This window comes from Aquarana catesbeiana, linkage group LG07 (genome assembly GCF_042186555.1).
Source record: "Aquarana catesbeiana isolate 2022-GZ linkage group LG07, ASM4218655v1, whole genome shotgun sequence".
NCBI classification, from domain to species: domain Eukaryota; kingdom Metazoa; phylum Chordata; class Amphibia; order Anura; family Ranidae; genus Aquarana; species Aquarana catesbeiana.
In genome coordinates this window covers 299282986-299303231 of record NC_133330.1, presented here as the reverse complement: position 1 = coordinate 299303231, position 20246 = coordinate 299282986, and the positions used below count along the sequence as shown (strand labels likewise).

The 20246-nt window shown below is 42.7% G+C and overlaps 1 protein-coding gene across 1 annotated transcript in view; it reads left to right on the top strand.

Moving 5' to 3' along the window:
- Positions 1-20246, top strand: part of LOC141103692 (sodium/glucose cotransporter 4-like) — a 119791-nt gene that overhangs the window by 12210 nt on the left and 87335 nt on the right. The window contains exon 2 of the mRNA XM_073593581.1: positions 16717-16835. Coding sequence (XP_073449682.1) covers positions 16722-16835 — 114 coding nt within the window. The 5' untranslated portion in view covers positions 16717-16721. The remainder of the gene's footprint in view (positions 1-16716; positions 16836-20246) is intronic.

Genomic DNA, 20246 nt, shown 5'->3' with positions numbered 1-20246 from the left:
CGCAAATTGCAACAAAATCAGGTGCGAAAAAATCAAAAACGCACAGCAAAAAGCACTGCAGAAACAGATCAAAAGCAAACTGTATAGGTGTGTACCACACGGATCAATTTTCAGACGAGAATATTTACACGAAAAAGCTTTGTACGTTCACTGAATGAAAGAATGTTGTTTGACATTTTCACTTGCTTTTAACATTCTGTTTTAAAATGAATGTAATTTCTGAACGAAAACCACACACTGTCTGAAAATTCCCAAGAAGTTTTCTATTATTTCTAAATTTTCCTGTCACTGTGGTTGAAAACGAACATCAATTTGACTCCACTAACAATTAGAAAATCGAACGAACGTTCCTAAAATTACATTTTTTTTTTAAGGAAGGCATTGTTTTTGTATGGCCAGCATATAATATATTACAGTTCTGCAAAACAGTCTTTAACTTCTTTTTTTTTCTTTATATAAAAAAATTTGATATCTGAGTTGATATGATGATATTTACCAGATTCAACCTCTAATAGTATATATACACAGTATATCTCTTCTGTCTGGTATTAGAGTGGATTAGAGATTTTGCTCCCTAACCATATAGTTAGTTATTTATATTTACCCCTGCATATAGATATTCAAGAATAAAATGCCTTTTTTTTAAACTTTACATATTAACTAAATTATACACCACACTTTTTTTAAAGGTTATTAACTGATTCATCGAATAATTGAAAATAATCGTGAGTTGCAGCCCTAAATGTTGTAGGATTGCCCCATTTGTCTTTAGGGCTGACCAGACACACTGGGGTTGATTTACTAAAACTGGAGAGTGCAAAATCTGGTGCAGCTCTGCATAGAAACCAATCAGCTTCCAGGTTATTTCTTGTCTAAAGCCTTGTACACACGATCGGATTTTCCGATGGGAAATGTTCGATGACAGGCTGTTGGTGGAAAATCCGACCGCGTGTATGCTCCATCGGACAATTGTTGTCGGATTTTCCGCGGTCAAATGTTGGATCACAGGACAAATGTGTGTTGTCGGATTTTCCGAGCGCGTGTACACAAGTCCGTCGGACAAAAGTCCAAAGTACAAACACGCATGCTCGGAAGCAAGGACGAGTCAGCAGCGATCGGTCTTGTAAACTAACATTCGTAATGGAGAATTAACATTCATGACGCGGCAAATTATGAAATCTTGAAATACAGCGCACAATTCTCTTCTTCTTTAATGGGATAATAATGAAGCTGCTTTGCTGGTGATATTGATGGAGTTATTGCAAACACATTTTCAAAGGCTTTTTTTTCTAGTGATATCAAGAATATTATTATTATGCTTTTTTTTTTTTTTATTTGGGCAAGTTACCACAACACCATTATCCTGTAGTTTTTAAGATCAAAGATGCAACTATGTTGGTGTCCCTTGTCAATTTTACATTGTATTTTTTAAAAATGTAACTGTCTACTCCCAAACTGTCATTTGAAGTAAAACACATAGCCAAGTATTATTCTCCACAATTTTTTTATTGTGCATTAAAAAAAGAAAACAAAGAAAATTAGACATGCTAACTGCCAATAGAACTTAACCAAAAAGTGCATTCTATGCATCCAAAAATATAGAAAATATACCAAATCAAATCATTATTCAACCAAAAAAAAATGTCAAAGTAATAACTCCAAGGCCAATAATAAATAACACGTTATCTCCTCCGATTCCCCAACATGTCTGGTTGACGAACGGCCGTTCAGAAACAAACTGAAAAGCACGAAATGAAAAGCGCGAAATGAAAAGTGGGAATCAACACTCACCAAACTTCTACTAACACAAAATTAGCAGAAGAAGCCGAAATGGTGGCGCTAAAGATCTGAAAAACAACGTAGTACGTCACTACGTTCGTATTTGTTGGCCAACAATTACTTGCCGTTTGTATGCTAGACAAGTTTGGCCCAACACCCTTCGGACAAAAGTCCACGGTTTTGTTGGCCAACAATCCGATCGTGTGTACGAGGCTTTAGCCTAATTGAACAAGTTGAACTTAGAAACTGATTGGCTACCATGCACAGATGCACCAGATTTTGCACTCCCCAGTTTTAGTAAATCAACCCCACAGTCTCCATTTTGCATACCTCCCAACTTTTTGAGATTGGAACAAGGGACAGCAAAAGTATGTAGGCATAGGACACACCCCCTGCCACGCCCACTTAAAAGACAATTATACAAAAAATAAAAATAATTAGTTAAACCCACAAGTGCTTTTTTTTAACACTACTATTCCTATATCCATTTACAGACTCTGGGCGGGCTAGGCACACCCCAAAAAATGGCATCATTGCACACAGGGCATGCCTAGTATGTCTAGTCCTTCTGTCCTGCTCCTGGGAATCTCCCTGTCACAGTACATGGCAATTTAACTCTGATGAATGATAGCTGCATTGCCGGGTACACCGAGAAGGTCCCAGCAGCACGAGCTGTCAAAAAAAAGCAGTCTGGCAATGTCTATTAACAAGATTGCTCAGCAGCAATTACAGAAAGATAAAATGAAACATTGTTTCATTTTGTATCCTGTTTGTTCCTCTACAGATCAAAGGGATAAACTTCAATCTGCAGATGATGTCAGTTAAAGCAACCTGACAAAAACATTTTTTTTTTTTTTTTAAGGCTGTGTTTACACTTATGCCCGCATCCAATTCGCATGTCAGGAGATTGTGACCAGCTCTCTATGGAGCCAGTTCACACATCTCCGGAGCGGCTCCAATGCAAATTGCACAGGAGTCCTGTGCGTCTTTTGGTCCATTTCAGGCCTGAATTCAGCCCAAAATTTGGGCTGAAATCGGACCTGAAATGGTAAATAGGGAGGCACCGGACCCCTGCTGTGAGCCGCTTCATGCTGTGGTGTGAACCCAGTCTTAATTAAAGGTTCCTCTGTTGAACCCCTTATTAACCCCCGGTTTACTCTAATCAGCCCTAATTAACTCCTTATTCTCCTTTTCCATTAAATTATTTTTTTCATGGTGATGTTTTTTTCCTCTATTTTATTAACTAATATTTAATTTTTTTTCTGTTTTTGTTTGCTTTGTTTATTAATATTTTTCACCTTTTACATATATTTACATTATCACACTGAAAAAAGAACAACATTTAAAAAAACTACTTTTTTCATTTGTAAATAACTTTGCAATGCTTTGTACCAAAATCATAATTTTAGTGTTGTTTTAACCACCTCCCACCCGGCCACTGCACATATATGACCAGGTGGGAGCTTCCTCCTTCTGAGTGAACGTTCAGGAACGACCCTCAGAAGGAGGGGGATCGCGCGTGTGCCCACGCAGCGGTGCAATCCCGATGCACTTGTGTCACCCAGACACGGCGCATCTCCGATCAGCAGGAGGGCTCTGTGATTGGCCCTCCTGATCACATGACGGCTGTGTCCAATCACAGCTGTCATGTGATGTAAATAGAGAGCTGGTTGCTAGGTGATCGGCTCTCCTCTCCTCACACGGAAGTTGTCAGTGAGGAGAGGAGAGCGGATTGCTGAAGCCAGACGGTGATCAGTGAGTGTAAGCTGTTTTTTACAGCTTTTTACACACTGATCACCGGCCCAGTGTCCCCACACATGTCCCCACACAATGTCCCCAAAATAGTGTCCACAAAACACTGTCACCACCCATGTTCCCACACAGTAAAAACACCTGTCCCCCCGCATATGTAACATTAAAATTATGTGTCTCAATGATCATCTGCCTACATCTGTCTATGATCACCTGCGCACATCTGTCTGTGATCACACAGACCAATTATTATACACTTAACGGGATTTTTTTACCAAAGACATGTAGCAGAATACATTTTGGCTTAAATTTATGACAAAATTAGATTTTATTGGATTTCTTTTAAAACAGAAAGTAGAAAATATTGTTTTTGTTTTTTTTTTTTTATTTATGCTCTTTTTTCGCTTATATCGCAAAAAATAAAAAACTGATTTGTAAATAAATATCACCAAAAGGAAGCTCTATTTGTGTGAACAAAATGATAAAAATCTCATTTGTGTACAGTGTTGCATGACCGCGCAATTCTTATTGAAAGTGCAAGAGCGCTGAAAGCTGAAAATTGGCCTGGGCAGGAAAGGGGCGAAAGTGCCCGGTATTGAAGTGGTTAAACAGGACTACCGGCAATTACAGAATAAGATGCACACTTTTTATGTGCAGTAACGCTATTTATTTTTAAACTTACACTGCTCAAAAACAGAAATTTTACGTAATGACAAAACTTCAAAAGCCAGTGCGGCTCTTCTGCTTGATTCCGAGCATGCGTGGAATTTTGTGCGTTGGAATTGTGTACGCACGATCAGAATTTCCAACAACGGATTTTGTTGTCGGAAAATTTGAGATCCAGATCTCAAATTTTGTGTGTCAGAATTTCCGATGGAAAATGTCCGATGGAGCCTACACACGCTCGGAATTTCTGAAAACAAGCTCCCATTGAACATTTTCTGTCGGAAAATCCGACCGTGTGTACGGGGCATTATGCATTTTTAGTGCTTTTTGTATTTTGCAGATTTGGAACACACAATGAGGGTTATTTACGAAAGGCAAATCCACTTTGCACTATAAGTGCAAACTACAAGTGCCAAGTGCACTTGAAATTGCACTGAAAGTGCACTTGGAAGTGCAGTCTCTGTAAATCTGAGGGGTAGATCTGAAATGAGGGGAAGCTCTGCTGATTTTATCATCCAATCATGTGCAAGCTAAAATGCTGTTTTTTATCTTCCTTGCATGTCCCCCTCGGATCTACAGCGACTGCACTTCCAAGTGTACTTTCAGTGCAATTTCAAGTGCACTTTGCACTTGTAGTTTGCACTTGTAGTGCAAAGTGGATTTGCCTTTCGTAAATAACCCCCAATGTGTTCCGTGTTAAATGGACTGCAGTGCAAATCTGCAAAATGCAAAAAGCACTAACCCTATGTTCACACCTATGCGTTTTTTAGTGTGTTTTGCAGTTTGCAGAAATGCATTACAGTGCATTTAACATGGTTTCCTATGGTACAAGTTCACATCTTTGCGTTTCGAGGCCGGTGCATTTTTGGAAAGGGTTGGGGACTTTTTTCCCATGATTTGCGGGTAATAGCCTTCAATGGAACAGCACCAGAAATGCAAGTGTTGTGTTTGTGATGCGATTTCTGATGTGTTTTGCATTTTGCATTTTTTAGAGGTACATCTACCCATTCACCTAGTGTTGCCCAGAGAGCCCGCCCCTTGTGATATCATGTGACGTCACCTCAATGGGTAGGGGTACGTTGTAAAAATTATTTTTTTTTAATTATTTTTTTACATTCAGCTGTCAGCGGGGAAGCCCGCTGACAGCTGACGACTCATCGGTTGGCAAGGACGTGGCGGCCGGCTTACTGGCCCACTCCTTAGCAACCAGTTATATACAGTGTGTTTACAGTGAAAAAAGAGAGTTAAAGAGAAAAAAGAGTTTAAGAGAAAAAAAAAAGTAAACCGCAAACTGCATGAAAACTGCATGCAAAAATGCATAAAAAACGCTGGTTCAAAAACGCAAAACGCACTGCAAAACGTGCCTGAAAAACACATCAAGCGCAGCAGCATAGATGTGAACCTAGACTCAAAATGCATAGGTGAGAACCAGGCCTAAGGGGTGAACAGGTGTGAGAGCCGAAGTTGTTATACTGGCTTTTGAAATTTACAAATTGGATGAAAGGTTTAGCCCTAGGAAACAGTCTTTGAAAGATAAAGAGTGCATTTTATATACAACTATATAGATCAGTCAAAAATGAGGGACAAATGAGGAGGAAGGAGGGACATTGTTCCAAATCAGGGACAGTCCCTCAAAATCAGGGACAGTTGGGAGCTATGAGTTGGTTAGAAGGCATTAGCATGCTAATTTGAGGACTGTTTACAGTGGGGGAAAATAATTATTTGATCCTCTGCAGATTTTGTACGTTTGTCCACTTACATAGAAATGAAAGGTCTTTTAACTGATAGAGACAGAATAGCAACCAAAAATGCAGAAAAAAAACACATAAAACAATTGCTATAAATTAAGTTGCTGTTCAGTGAGTAAAATAAGTATTTGATCCCCAAGCAAAAGCTAGGTTAGCACACATCGGCCTCATGCACACTGGACGTTATAAAAAAGCCAGTAGCGTTAGCTGTAGAAATCTGTAGCTGTAGAATGAGTTTATCAGCATTTTTGCAGTAGCGTTTTTCAGCGTTTTTCAGCTTTTTTTAGCTTTTTTAAACAAAATTATACTCCCACAAAATCTTATGGCTCAAAAACAGTGATAAACGCTGAATAGCTGCACCCACCACTGTTTTTTGGCATCAAACCCACTAGTGCATAGAATGAATCTTTTCATGGCCCACCGCAGCCGCCCCCTATTCATGTGTCCGGCCCCTTTTGGGTTACCGGGCACATGAATTACAGAGGCGGGGGTGTATTTTTGAAGCACCTGATTAAACCCATAGGCTCTAATAGACTTCAAAATCAGGTGGACTCGGGTCGCAGAGCATGCGCACCTTGACACAGCATTCAAAACCCAAACTGTCCGGGTCAAAACCGGACAGGTGGCAACCCTAAGTGAGTTTGTTTTTGGGTTTGACATTCTAATTTATCAGATAAATTGTGCCCTACCATTGTGCTGACAGTTTAAATTAAGTAGCTAATAAATCTAAAACTAATTATCTTATTGGCATGATTCCAGGCGCCTTCACCCTTCCCACCTGTGGGTGTCTTTTATGTAACTTACACATCCAGAATTTCCTCTAATACTTGTTATAATGAGGAGAGCTGGACATGGAAGAATGTGATACAAGCAGCAGAACAAGTATAAAAAGGAAAAGTGACAACGTTTAAAGTCCACCTGTCACAATAGGAAGACTGCCAGGTTCCTGTAAAGTATATCTACTTGACCCCCAGAAAAATTTACCCCCTCAATGACCAGGCCATTTTTTGCTATACGGCACTACGTTACTTTAATTGCGTGGTTATGCAACACTATACATAAATAAAATGTAAATATTATTTTTATCCCACAAATAGAGCTTTCTTTTGGTGGTATTTGATCACCTCTGCTTTTTTTTTTTTTTTTGCGCTACAATTAAAAAAAGACTGACAATTTTGCAAAAGAAAAACAAAAAAAAAATATATTTTTTTACTTTCTGCTACAAAATATATCCAATAAAAAAAATTAAAAAATCAAATTAAACCATGGTATAAATATGCCAGAATTTTTTTTTTTTTTATACTAGTAATGGCGTCGATCAGTGACTTATAGCAGGACTACGATATTGCGGCAGACTATCTGACACTAACTAACACTTTGGACACTTTGTCGGAACCAGTGACACTAATACAGTGATCAGTGCTAAAAAAAATATGCACTGTCACTGTACTAATGACACTGGCTGGGAAAGGGTTAAACATCTAGGGCGAACAAAGGGTTAAATGTGTGCCTAGCCAGTGTTTTTGTGTACTGTGTGTGGTGCTTTTGCTAAATGATGTGCTGGATTATATTCCCTGCTCTGCTTTTCGGTGATTAAATACCGCCAAAAGAAAGCTCTATTTGTGTGAACAAAATGATAAAAATGTAATATGGGTACAGCGTTGCATGACTGTGCAATTGTCACTCAAAGTGCAACAGGGCTGAAAGCTAAAAATTGGCCTGGGCAGGAAGTGAAGGGTGAAAATGTCCAGTAGGCAAGTGGTTAAAGGAGCGGAAAAAGATGATCTCTCTTCTTGATGTATTCCCAATCACATTCAGGATCCAGCCCAGGTTTGACTTGGTAACCATTAGGACCTTCCTACCAATGACACTTTACATTACACTTCCTGTTTGTGAGAAATGGGCAGTATGTTGGCTTAGTGGTTAGTACTCATTCCTTGAAGCAATAGAGTCATTGGTTCTTTAGCTGAGACACTTTCTGCATAGAGTTTGGATGTTGTCCCTTTGTGTGCTTGGCTTTCCTTCAAGTACTCCAGTTTTCTTCCACACTCCAAAGTTGTGCTCTTAGGTTAATCGGCTCCTGTCCAATTGGCTATGCACATGTGTCATCACATTCTGCCTGCCCCCAAGTCCAAGTGGTTTGGAGAAGGTTGAGGAAAGACCTAGCGACCATGTAAAGAATTTCCCCAAAAGATTCTATGGAAACGGCCATCAAGCATATCAGACATGGTGCCAAGAGAGATGACCCATAGAATTGCCTATAGTTGGATAAGACTCAGCAGATATAGTATGCATACATATGAGAAATAGTAAGGGTCCTACTGTGCACTAGAAAAAGGTCAGCAAATGGGGTTCACAGATCACCAGATGAATGACAAAAGGGAATGGGGTGAGTTGCTGCATTGCTGAATCTCCAGGGTAAAAACTGGAGCAGGTAGGTTGTGTTTCTGCTAGGGTTTCACAACCTAAAGCTGAACTCTAGGGATGGTTTAACGTTTGCCTTGCAGCACGAATCCCTCAGCACTGCGGCACTGCCTTAAAGGCTTGCTTTTGTCTAGGGCAGTGGTCTCCAAACTGCTGGAACATAAAGAGCCAGAAGGCACATAGGCCTAGCGCATTATCCCCAATGAAGGCTTTATTAGTTAGATAGAAATAGGTAGAATACTCACAAAAAAAGACTTGATTGAAAGCATATCATAACACTCCTCTATATGAGTCCATATAAAGCTGTCCCCATCACATGGGACTGTCTCGCAGAGACATGGGCTAATGCGTTTTAAGAAGTTCCTCTTCCTGAGAGCCTACCCAGGAACTTCTCGAAACGCGTTAGTACATGCCTCTGCGAGACAGTCCCATGTGATGGGGACAGATTCACATGGACTCATAAGGAGGAATGTTATGATATGCCTTTATTCAAGTCTTTTTTTGTGAGTATGTTACCCATTTCTATCAAACTAATAAACCCTTTATTGTGGGTACATGTGCTAGGCCTATGTGCCTTCTGTTTCTTTATGTTCCAGTACTTTGGATTTCCCAGTCCATGGAAGGCACCAAGGTGTGCATTACCCACTTAGGAGTGTTAAAATAAAAGTTCACAATTGCATCAAGGCCCACTTCACAGCGCAGGAGGTTGAACTGTGTGTTGTCTCCAAACTGCGGCCTGGGGGCCGGATGCGGCCTTTTGCTTGCCTTTACCTGACCCTTGGGGCACTATTCCTTCCACTGTTATGAGACATAATTCCACCCACTGACACCAACAATGGGGCGTCATTTCTACTAGTGACACCAAAAATGGCACACAATTCTTCCCTCTGTAGCAAGGTCTCCGGCCTCCTTCAGTCTAATGAGAACCTCCAGGGCCAGAGATAGCTGACATCCTTCTGTATGTGGTGGGTTGTGAGGCATACAGGGTGCAAGGTGGAAGTTATTGGGCGCCAGACACTTAAAAAAAAAAAAAAATTGAATTAGCAGACTCCAAGACTTCAATAGGAGGACAGCCATGCAGGGAAAAGCCCCAGCTGGAATACTGTCTCCTATGGCAACAGTCTTTAACAGTTCCTAACACAAACGTAACAGTCCTTTCAGCTTCACTACAACTTCTCCTTGTAGTTCTTCAGCCCACTGAGCTCCTGGTCTCTCACTAGACCCTCTGATTCCCTGCCACTGAATCCCTTGAGCTCCTCCAATCTTCACGGTGGTATCTTCCTCAAGCGTCACCCCCGCCTCTCTGTTGGGTCCCTAGCTTGGCACGCCCGATACTTCTCAAGTTTCACCCCTGCTAGCCTCCTCGGTCCCTGGCTTGGCACACAATCCTGCTCTGCAAGCGTCACCTCCGCTGGCTGGGTCCCTTACTTGATCACTGTCTGAAGTTTCCTGATTCTCCACCGTGCCCGTGCTTGCTTCAGTTACTCACTGTGGTCCCTGGTAACAAGGTGGTTGGTCCCTTAGTGGCGACAGCTTCTCTTCTACCTCTGACCACTGACAGGTTCTCAGGCCGGCAGAACCGTCACTTCTGGTTGGACTGTAAGCCGCAATCCCAACCCTGCCTTTTTGTTTCTGGATAGGCCCTCAGACAGCCTAGCAGCCAGATGCCCCCGGGATAGGCCCAATCTCCGGCCTAGCAGCCCGGGGCAGTACGACATACGTCCACCCAGATAGCCGTCCAGGTGGCACAGAACATAGATCACCTGACTCCCCCTGACTATATAGGTTCTTCTTGCAGGCCAAAGAATCCAAGAAAACCCCTGCCCATTGGCTGAGATACCCCATATACCAGGGATCCTCAAACTCCTGACCTTGAGTTGCCCTTCTCATATCTAGTACCACCACCCCCCTCTTATACTTACCTGAGCCCCTTCTCGATCCAGCAATGTCCACAAGAGCCCTGCCTCTCTGGGGACTCGCACTCCTGATTGGCTTTTGGCAGTTGCAGGGCTATTGGCTCCCACTGCTGTCAGTCACAGCCAGTGAGCCAAACAGGAGACAAGGGGGCAGGGTCGAGCCACGGCTTCATGTGTGAATGGACACACTGGAGCGGTGTGCTGGCAGGACGCTAAAAAAAAGTCCTTCAAGCTGCATCTTTGGAGCCGCGAAGGAGCGGTGCATACACCGCTCCTTCACCGCTCGTGCCCATTGAAATCAATGGGGCAGCGCGGCTATACCGCTGGCACAGCACTGCCGCTGCAGCGCTTCGCGGTGGTTTTAACCCTTTCTCGGCCGCTAGCGGGGGTAAAAGCGCCCCGCTAGCGGTCGCATAATTGACGGTAAAGCGCCGCTAAAAATAGTAAAGCGCCGACGCACCCACCGCCCCAGTGTGAAAGGGGCCTTAATCTCAGTTATTGCTCTCCAGTTGATTACTTGAATAATTACTGTTATCTGTTATTCTTCCACAGAAATATTGCAGTAAAGACAATTTCTGTGTTTTAGCATAACGTGTGCTTCTCATTGGTCATTGCACTTACACGATTGCCAGGTGTGCCAGAGGGGGCTGTTACTGGAGTTGAGAGGCAGAGTAACGAACTGAACAAACTTAAAGTGGTTGTAAACCCATTCCGACGACTTTTCTTTACATGGACAATTGCAGGTTTTAAAATTTGTTGCGCTTTATCAATTTCTCCTTACCTGCTTGCCTTGCATGTAATCTGTATATTTCTGGCTAATGACGTCACCTGCGCATGCGCTATATGTCTTCTTTTTCAGGCAAGCAGAGACCCTGCTGGAAAAATGCAGGTCTATGCCGAGGCTGCATCATTTCCTAGTACCAACGTCGCGCGATATTTCCTTATACTTCCTCTGCATTGAGAAGAGGATTCGCTAGACTTCGTTTCCGTAGAAATGAAGAAGAAGCTTGGATACCGCTTTTACTGTGCATGCACGGGATTAGGGAGTAGAATAGCTACTGCGAGCGGAAGTAAATTAAGAATTTTGTTTTTTTTGCCATCTGTGTCCGATTGAGGAGATTTCCCTTCACTTCCTGTCCCATAGCCAAACAGGAAGTGAGAGGAAATCCCTGCAAAATTAGGGAATCCATGGGGAACCCTCAGATTATTTTATTGGTTTTCATCTGTATATCAGAGCGATTAATTCATGCACTTGGGACAAGTGCTTTATTAGTAAGTGCTTTTATCATTTTTTAAATAAATTGAGTCAAACAGAGAGCATTAGATTCTGTTTCATTTTATTTTATTCATATCCGTATTTCATGGTGAGATCATCTTCTGTGCCATTGACAGACATTGGAGGACTGATATCCCCGCTGTGTGGGAAGGCTTATCCAGACCTTTGGTCATTATCATGAGGTGAGCGGCTGCTGATGTCTTTGGTGGATGGGCTGGACTCACTCTGACACCTGCATGCTTGATTTAGACGCACATCATCACTGTGGCATTGATTCTCTAGTTATGAATTGTTCATTTATGGACTTTTCTAGCTGTATATGATTTATTATACGGTGACGTCATCACGTTCATTCTTTGGAGACGGTGGATGGGCGCACGATATAGGAAGTAGAGTGAGATTAATGGCGATACCGCAACTCTGGCATATCGAACCCACATTGTTTGTTCGCTGATAGATGACTTCTTTTTCTGTAAGTGCAATCTTATCTTTTAATAAATTTTATTCATCAACGTACTACACTATGGAAGACTTCTTTGCTTTATGTGTCTGAGTACCTCTAGTAAACAGCAGGAGTTCCGGATTTTCCATAAGGGTTAAGGGAGACCTTACTTCTCTAGGCTGGGCGAGACTGCTGCGGCGGTCATCGCTTTCTGGTAAGCAGGCTATTCATACACTTTGGGTGGTGATTTGGATGCACTTCGTTTGCTTTGAAGATTCTGTCATGATTATCTTTTTTACAAACTTATTCCCGCTCATTTGGATGGATATTATTTCTTAAGAATCTATGGACTTTTTTCTTTGATAGGACTCTGCTTGAGTTTTTCTTTTTGTCACATTTTTCTTTTTTCATTTTGGTACCTCTTTTAAATCTTTTATGTATATTCACATTTATATATTCATGAGTTTGTAATTAGCGCTTCATCTTTTTTGACATTGCATGTCATTTGGAGTTTTTGTACTGGACTTTTTGATGTTAGCAGCTTATTTATTTATTATTTTCACAAGTTATGTTTTTTTTTTTGTTATAGCGCACACGACTGCCCGGGCGACTTGCAAAACGACTTCTGTATAGAAGTCTATGCAAGTCGCCCCAAGTCACCCCCAAAGTCGTACAGGAACCTTTTTCTAAGTCGGAGCGACTTGCGTCGCTCCCCTTAGAACGGTTCCATAGCACAGAACGGGAGGCGACTTGTCAGGCGACTAGGTCGCCTGACAAGTCGTCCCTGTGTGAACCGAGCCTTAGGGCTTTACATTTTTTACATACATTGATACATTTTTTACATACATTGATACATTTTTTACATACATTGATACATTTTTCCCCTTTTATTGGTTGAACTAGATGGTCTTTTTTCAACCTAACTATGTAACATACATGCACACACATGCACATAAGCGCATACATGCATACACACATACAAACATGCATAGATACACACATGCATACCTAAATGCATGTATATGTAGCGCTGGTAGATTTTTAATCTACCGCTTATATGTAAATTTAGTGGGTCATCTTTTCTGTACATAGTTCAAATTTAATCTATAGCTAAATTAGCTTCTGTTCCAACCTTGGTTGTGTTGCGTGCAGTTCCACTCCATCGCCTGTAGATGTCGGTGTCACTACTGACCGGAGCTGGAAAGCAGCAGACTGAGGTGTATTGAGTGCTCTTCTTTCTCAGAAGTAACTCGGCAGAGGTTGTCCCCTGCGGTACATTCTGGGAAGAGGAATTTAGGGGCCAGACGCCATATTTCTTGTTCTTTTCGTTCCACCTGCTGGCCCTCCTGGCCGACAGGTATGTGTTAGGAGTCCTACCTCGTGGTCCTCCGGGCCGGAGGACTGCGATGCTGCAGCGTGTGGGTGGGCCCAGAAGTCTGTCTGGGGCCTGCCACAATGGCTGTGGAGATGGTCCTGTGCTGTCTGTCCTGCAGGGAGAAGCCGGACAATTGAGAAGAATCCAGGGGAGGACCCGTCATGGAAGGATCATGCGGAGCGCTGGTCTGGAGAGGGGCCTGGTGACTCAATTGGAGGACGCATCTTAAGTTAACCTACCACATAGTACTGCCAGGTCGGCTTAAAGGTTCTGGTACTGTGTTGCTGTTCACTGAAAACTACTACATCCTGTGGCAGAGGATCATACAGTTTGTTTCACTCAAGTCTGTGGCAGAGACTTTTTGTTCGTGCTGCGCACCGGCTGCTAGTTTGGGGAGAGAGACCTATCCGGGCGGGCAAAGATTTAATCCTGAACTGAAGATACATTCATCCCTGAGATTTCAATTCCTTATTGCTACACCAAGAAAAGGTATTTGAACTTCCCTGCAACTCTTCTTCTACCTCTTTCCTGCTACTTCTTCCGGTTATCTCCCATTAAAGCATTGGAAAAGTACTAAAGTGACTGGTGCCTACATTGTTAGCTGATAAGTTCAACGTGGACTGTAACTGTGGTATTGGTGAAACTACAGGTAAAACATCTTTAAATCAGCAGCTCCACCGTGAGTTATTGCTACATATACATACACCCATGCACATACACACGGATACACACACACGGATACACACACACGGATACACACACACGCATGCACACATAAATGCACACACATACACGCACTCATGCACACATAAATGCACATACACACATACATGCATTAGTAGATACACATATGTGTGTGCGTGTGTGTATGTATGTATATATATATATATATATATATATATATATATATATATATTAGTTTAAAAAAACTTTGCAATAGTAATTGTTTTACATTTTATTTAAATTCAATTATATTTTTTAATTGTTTTAATACAGTACATTGCCAAGTGAAAGCATGCCAAACTGCGGTCTCCAAAGATATGAAATATTAGACTCTGGGAGACACTGCAGCTTTAACACAGAGGGGGAGGAGCAAAACTACTCAGCCATTCAAGCTGAGAGGGGAGTAGAGGGGGAGGGGCTTTCCCCAGAGCAGGGAAGGAAATATATTACAGACAGACATGCCAAAGATGGAGAGATGTAATGAGACCACGCTGTCATGGATGGGCAGACATGATAAGTGTGGTCAGGTTATAGACAGGGACACAGGACCAGGCAGGATCAGCCAGGTATGTGAACACCCCATAACATTGCAGATCACCATGTAGCTTATCCTGCCTTGAAGACAGGGACATGCAAACTGGCCCCTTGTATGGAGACCCCTGATCTAGGGGATCAGTATAAAGCAGGGTTCCCCATCTCATCCCGGGGCAGTTGGCGATCTCCTCTCTGGAGCTCAGTGTGCATTTACGCGGCTCTTTTTCTTTCTTTTTTTTTGAGGGAAAAAGTGGGGAGGGATTACAACACCCATCGGGTTTTTATTGCTGTTTGTGTCCCCGTTCGGGAGATTCCCCCTCTATATTTGTGCTGTTTACCATTATCAATGAAAGTTAAAGAAAATCCTACATTTTGGGTTGTCCCCAGAAAAGTAATAGAGGAGAAATCTTCCAATGGTGAAAATAGTTCTGGTGACCTGGGGGCCCCAAAGCATTCCCTTATTTTGCAGGGATTTTCTCTCACTTCCTATTTGGCTATGGGACAGGAAGTGAAGGGAAATCAACTCAATGGGGCATAGCTTGCAAAACAAAAAAACAGGAGTTATAACCTACCCTTGCTCTATCCAAAATGGGGGGGGGAATTTTTTTGCCTATAGTTCTACTTTAATGTCGCAAATGCCCTTTCATGCATCCACATATGTCACCATCAGACGGCAGAACTACAAAATTATACTTGCTTTCATACATGACATTTGCAGGCCATACTTTAGTAAAGTTTGGTTCAGATTTGTTTTGATTTTCCAATAGAAGCAGGGAGGTTTTTTTTTTTTTTTAATTATTAGTTCTTTTCTTATTTCTTTTCCAGTAGAAGCAAGATCTATTCTATTTATTTATTTTGCTTTTTTAGTAGAATCAGGATGGATTTTTTTTTTTTTTTTTAACTGGTTGAAATTCTAAGTCCCCTTTCACACGGAGTGGAATCTGTCAAGTGGATCCACCTGCTCAGTGGGTGATCTCTCCACTGATCCCCACTGAGCAGTTAGATGACAGGTCCACTTCCACCCTACATTGCGGAGTGGACACGGACACAGCCCACTGGTTCTCTATGGGGCAGTCGGATGGAAATGGACAGCATGTCCATTTCCATCCGCCTGTCATACGATCCACCAGACAGTTGGGGAACAGATCCCCATCCCTCTGTTTTAAGTGGATGGGAAACCGGTGGGTGTCAGTGAATCCACTGCTCCATAGAGAACAATTGATTGACCGATTCGGTCCACCTGAAAAATGGACTGGCAGACCAGATCAGTCCGCTTGTGTGAAAGGGGCCTCACAGTAAATGTGGTTTTTATTTGCGAAATCCCAACCATTCAAAAATCAAATTATAAAAGCAAACAACAATTCGAAGACACAGAAGTCTCTGAAGACATTATTGAATGTACTGAGATTCATACTGACGCTCGTTCCAAAATCTACCAGTGTATGTCCATCTTTACACATAGTAGCATGGAGTTGTTAAAGTGATTGTAAGGCTCAGTTTTTTTTTTTTTTTTAATAAATAACAAACATGTCATACTTCCATTGTGCAGTTTGTTTTGCACAGAGTGGCCCCGATCCTTGACTTCTGGGGTCCCCCGGCAGTGCTGGTAGCTCCTCCCCACATCGTATAACCCCCTTGGAGAAGCTCTCTCCTGGGATGTTACCTTGCAGGTGCGCTCCTGAGTCCAGCATTCGGCGTCCATAGACACCGAATGTAGAACTCGGCCCCGGTGCCTGCGTTATTGGATTTGATTGACAGCAGCGGGAGCCAATGGCTGCGGTGCTATCAATCTATCCAATCAAGAGCTGAGACAATGGGGAGAGGGGAAGAGCGTGTCTCCGGCGGGGGAATACAGAACTCAGGTGAGTAAAATGGGAGGGCTGGTCAGTGACAGAAGTTTTTTCACCTTAATGCATAGGATGAGGCTTTACAACCCCCTTTAGGTGTGTGACCTGCACCATGACTTACCATAATAATAGTTTTATTCCTCCTGATGAAACCTGTTGGCCATTAACAGTTGGTTAGTAAACAAAGAGTAGATAATAGGTTTTCTTTAACAGATTTAATCTTCATTTCTTCAGGCATCATGGAGAACGGCACTGCAGCTCCAGACATCAGCCCTCAATATGCCAATTTTGAGACTCCAGATATTATTGTGGTTGTGCTTTATTTCATTTTTGTCCTTGTCGTTGGGATATGGGTAAGTCCATGAACTTGTATTTCTTCTCCACTAATGTACTCTTTAGGCCCCATTCACACTTGTGTGACTTCAAAATTATGTGTATTCCATTACGACTTTACAGTGTGACTCAGTGGCGTAGCATGGGTTGTCAGCACCCGGGGCAAGGCAAGTAATTTGCGCCCCCCCCCTAACCCGCGGACTTTTATCACTCCCCAAGTCCCTTCAAATACAATAGTACTGACCTACCTGATTCCTATACTGACCATTACACACTACACTGACCACTATACTATACTGACCACTACACTACACTGACCACTACACTACACTGACCACTACACTATGCTGTCCACTACACTGAGAACTACACTGTCCACTACACTATACAATACTGACCACTATACTACACTGACCACTATACTGTCCACTACACTGAGAACTACACTGACCACTACACTAACCACTACACTACATTGACCACTATACTGTCTACTACACTACACTGACCACAATACTACACTGACCACTATACTACACTGTCCACTATACTACACTGTCCACTATACTACACTGTACTGACCCTTATACTACACTGTCCACTACACTATACTGACCACAATACTACACTGACCACTACACTGTACTGACCACTACACTGTACTGACCACTACACTAAGAACTACACTGACCACTATACTGTCCACTACACTGAGAACTACACTGTCCACTACACTATACAATACTGACCACTATACTACACTGACCACTATACTGTCCACTACACTACACTGACCACTATACTGACCACTACACTGAGAACTACACTAACCACTATACTGTCCACTATACTATACTGACCACTACACTGAGAACTACACTACATTGACCACTATACTGTCTACTACACTACACTGACCACTATACTACACTGTCCACTATACTACACTGTCCACTACACTGTACTGACCACTACACTACACTGTCCACTACACTGTCCACTACACTATACTGACCACAATACTACACTGACCACTACACTGTACTGACCACTACACTGTACTGACCACTACACTACACTGACCACAATACTACACTGTACTGACCACTATACTACACTGACCACAATACTACACTGTCCACTACACTGTACTGACCACTACACTATACTGACCACAATACTACACTGACCACAATACTACACTGTCCACTACACTGTCCACTACACTATACTGACCACAATACTACACTGACCACTACACTATACTGACCACAATACTACACTGACCACTACACTGTACTGACCACTACACTGACCACAATACTACACTGTCCACTACACTGTACTGACCACTACACTACACTGTCCACTACACTACACTGACCACTACACTACACTGACCACTACACTGACCACTACACTACACTGACCACTACACTACACTGTCCACTACACTGTCCACTACACTATACTGACCACAATACTACACTGTCCACTACACTGTACTGACCACTATACTACACTGTTCACTACACTGTACTGACCACTACACTGACCACAATACTACACTGTCCACTACACTGTACTGACCACTACACTACACTGTCCACTACACTACACTGTCCACTACACTGACCACTACACTGACCACTACACTAACCACTACACTACACTGTCCACTACACTATACTGACCACAATACTACACTGTCCACTACACTGTACTGACCACTACACTACACTGTCCACTACACTACACTGACCACTACGCTACACTGACCACTACGCTACACTGTTCACTACACTGTCCACTACACTACACTGACCACTACACTACACTGTCCACTACACTGTCCACTACACTATACTGTCCACTACACTATACTGTCCACTACACTATACTGTCCACTACACTATACTGTCCACTACACTACACTGTCCACTACACTACACTGACCACTACACTACACTGTCCACTACACTACACTGTCCACTACACTACACTGACCACTACACTGTACTGACCACAATACTACACTGTCCACACCACTATACTGACCACTACACTATACACTATACTACACTGTCCACTACACTATACACTATACTGTCCTGCCTAGTCTTCCTATACTGACACTACATATACGGCGCCTGTCTCTTCTCTCCCCCCCCCCCCCCGTTTATCTATTTCTTACCTTATTGTGTTGCATCGGTCTGGAGGATGAGAAGACATCTGCCCCGGCGCTCACACTCTCGTCTCCCCTGCGCTCCGGCCGCCATATTCATTTTTCCCGGCGCACTGTGATTGGGCGAATGGGGGTCATGTGCGGAGGCGGGACTTCAGGAGCGACTGTGATCGCGGATAGGCCAGCCCCACGCCGCACATGACCCCCATACGCCCAATCACAGGGCGCAAAACACTAGACATGGCGGCGGAGCGCGGGGGACACAGGAAAAGAAATTAGGAGGAGGCAGCCAGTAGTGACACTACTGGCACGAAATTGCGCCCCCCTAAATTTCGCGCCCGGGGCCACGGCACCCCCCGCACCCCCCACGCTACGCCACTGGTGTGACTTGATGCAACTTTGGACAAGTGCGACTTTGGCTTTGACCATGTGACTGTGGGGTTGATTTGCTAAAACTGGAGCGTGCAAAATCTGGTGCAGCTCTACATAGAAATCAGCTTCCAGGTATTTTTAGTCAAAGCTTAATTGAACAAGCTGAAGTTGGAAGCTGATTGGCTACCATGCACAGCTGCACCAGATTTTGCACTCTCCAGTTTTAGTAAATCAACTCCAGTGTGTGCTCTGCAAAGTCTCACACAATTCACATGTATATCATTCAGGTGCAACTTTTTGAGGGTTTACATTGAAGTCTACGGCCCTCATGTCGCATCAAAGCAGTGCAGGAAATCATAATTATTATTATTTGTTCACACATCCCCCCCCCCCTCCTGTTCAGAATGGACATGGCCAGTGTAAACGGGCCTGTAATGTATGTAAAAATATAAAACAAATCCTTCTCACTAGAAATAGTACACAAAAAAAGCACTAAAAAAACCCAAAATAGATTGCAACAACAAACAAAAACAAAAAACAAACAAACAAAAATATTTATATTATTATTATTTTTAACATAAATTTTCAAAGGGAAGTTGTTCAAATGGGCTCTAAGGGCCTGTAAATGGTATTGTAAAATAGGTCCTAAATATAGTTGCTCATTGAATGTAATGGTTCAATGGGTTGTCCATCCAAAATTACATTCTGCAGAATTTTTACATTTCTTGGTGCTTCCAGTGGCAGGATCTTGCTGAATTCCCAGTCCTGCTCTAGAAGCGCCATAAAACGGAAAATTGTATACTTACCTGACGGTAATTTTCCTGATTCATAAGCATGACAGCATACATGAATGGGATAGGCTCCGCCCCTTGCC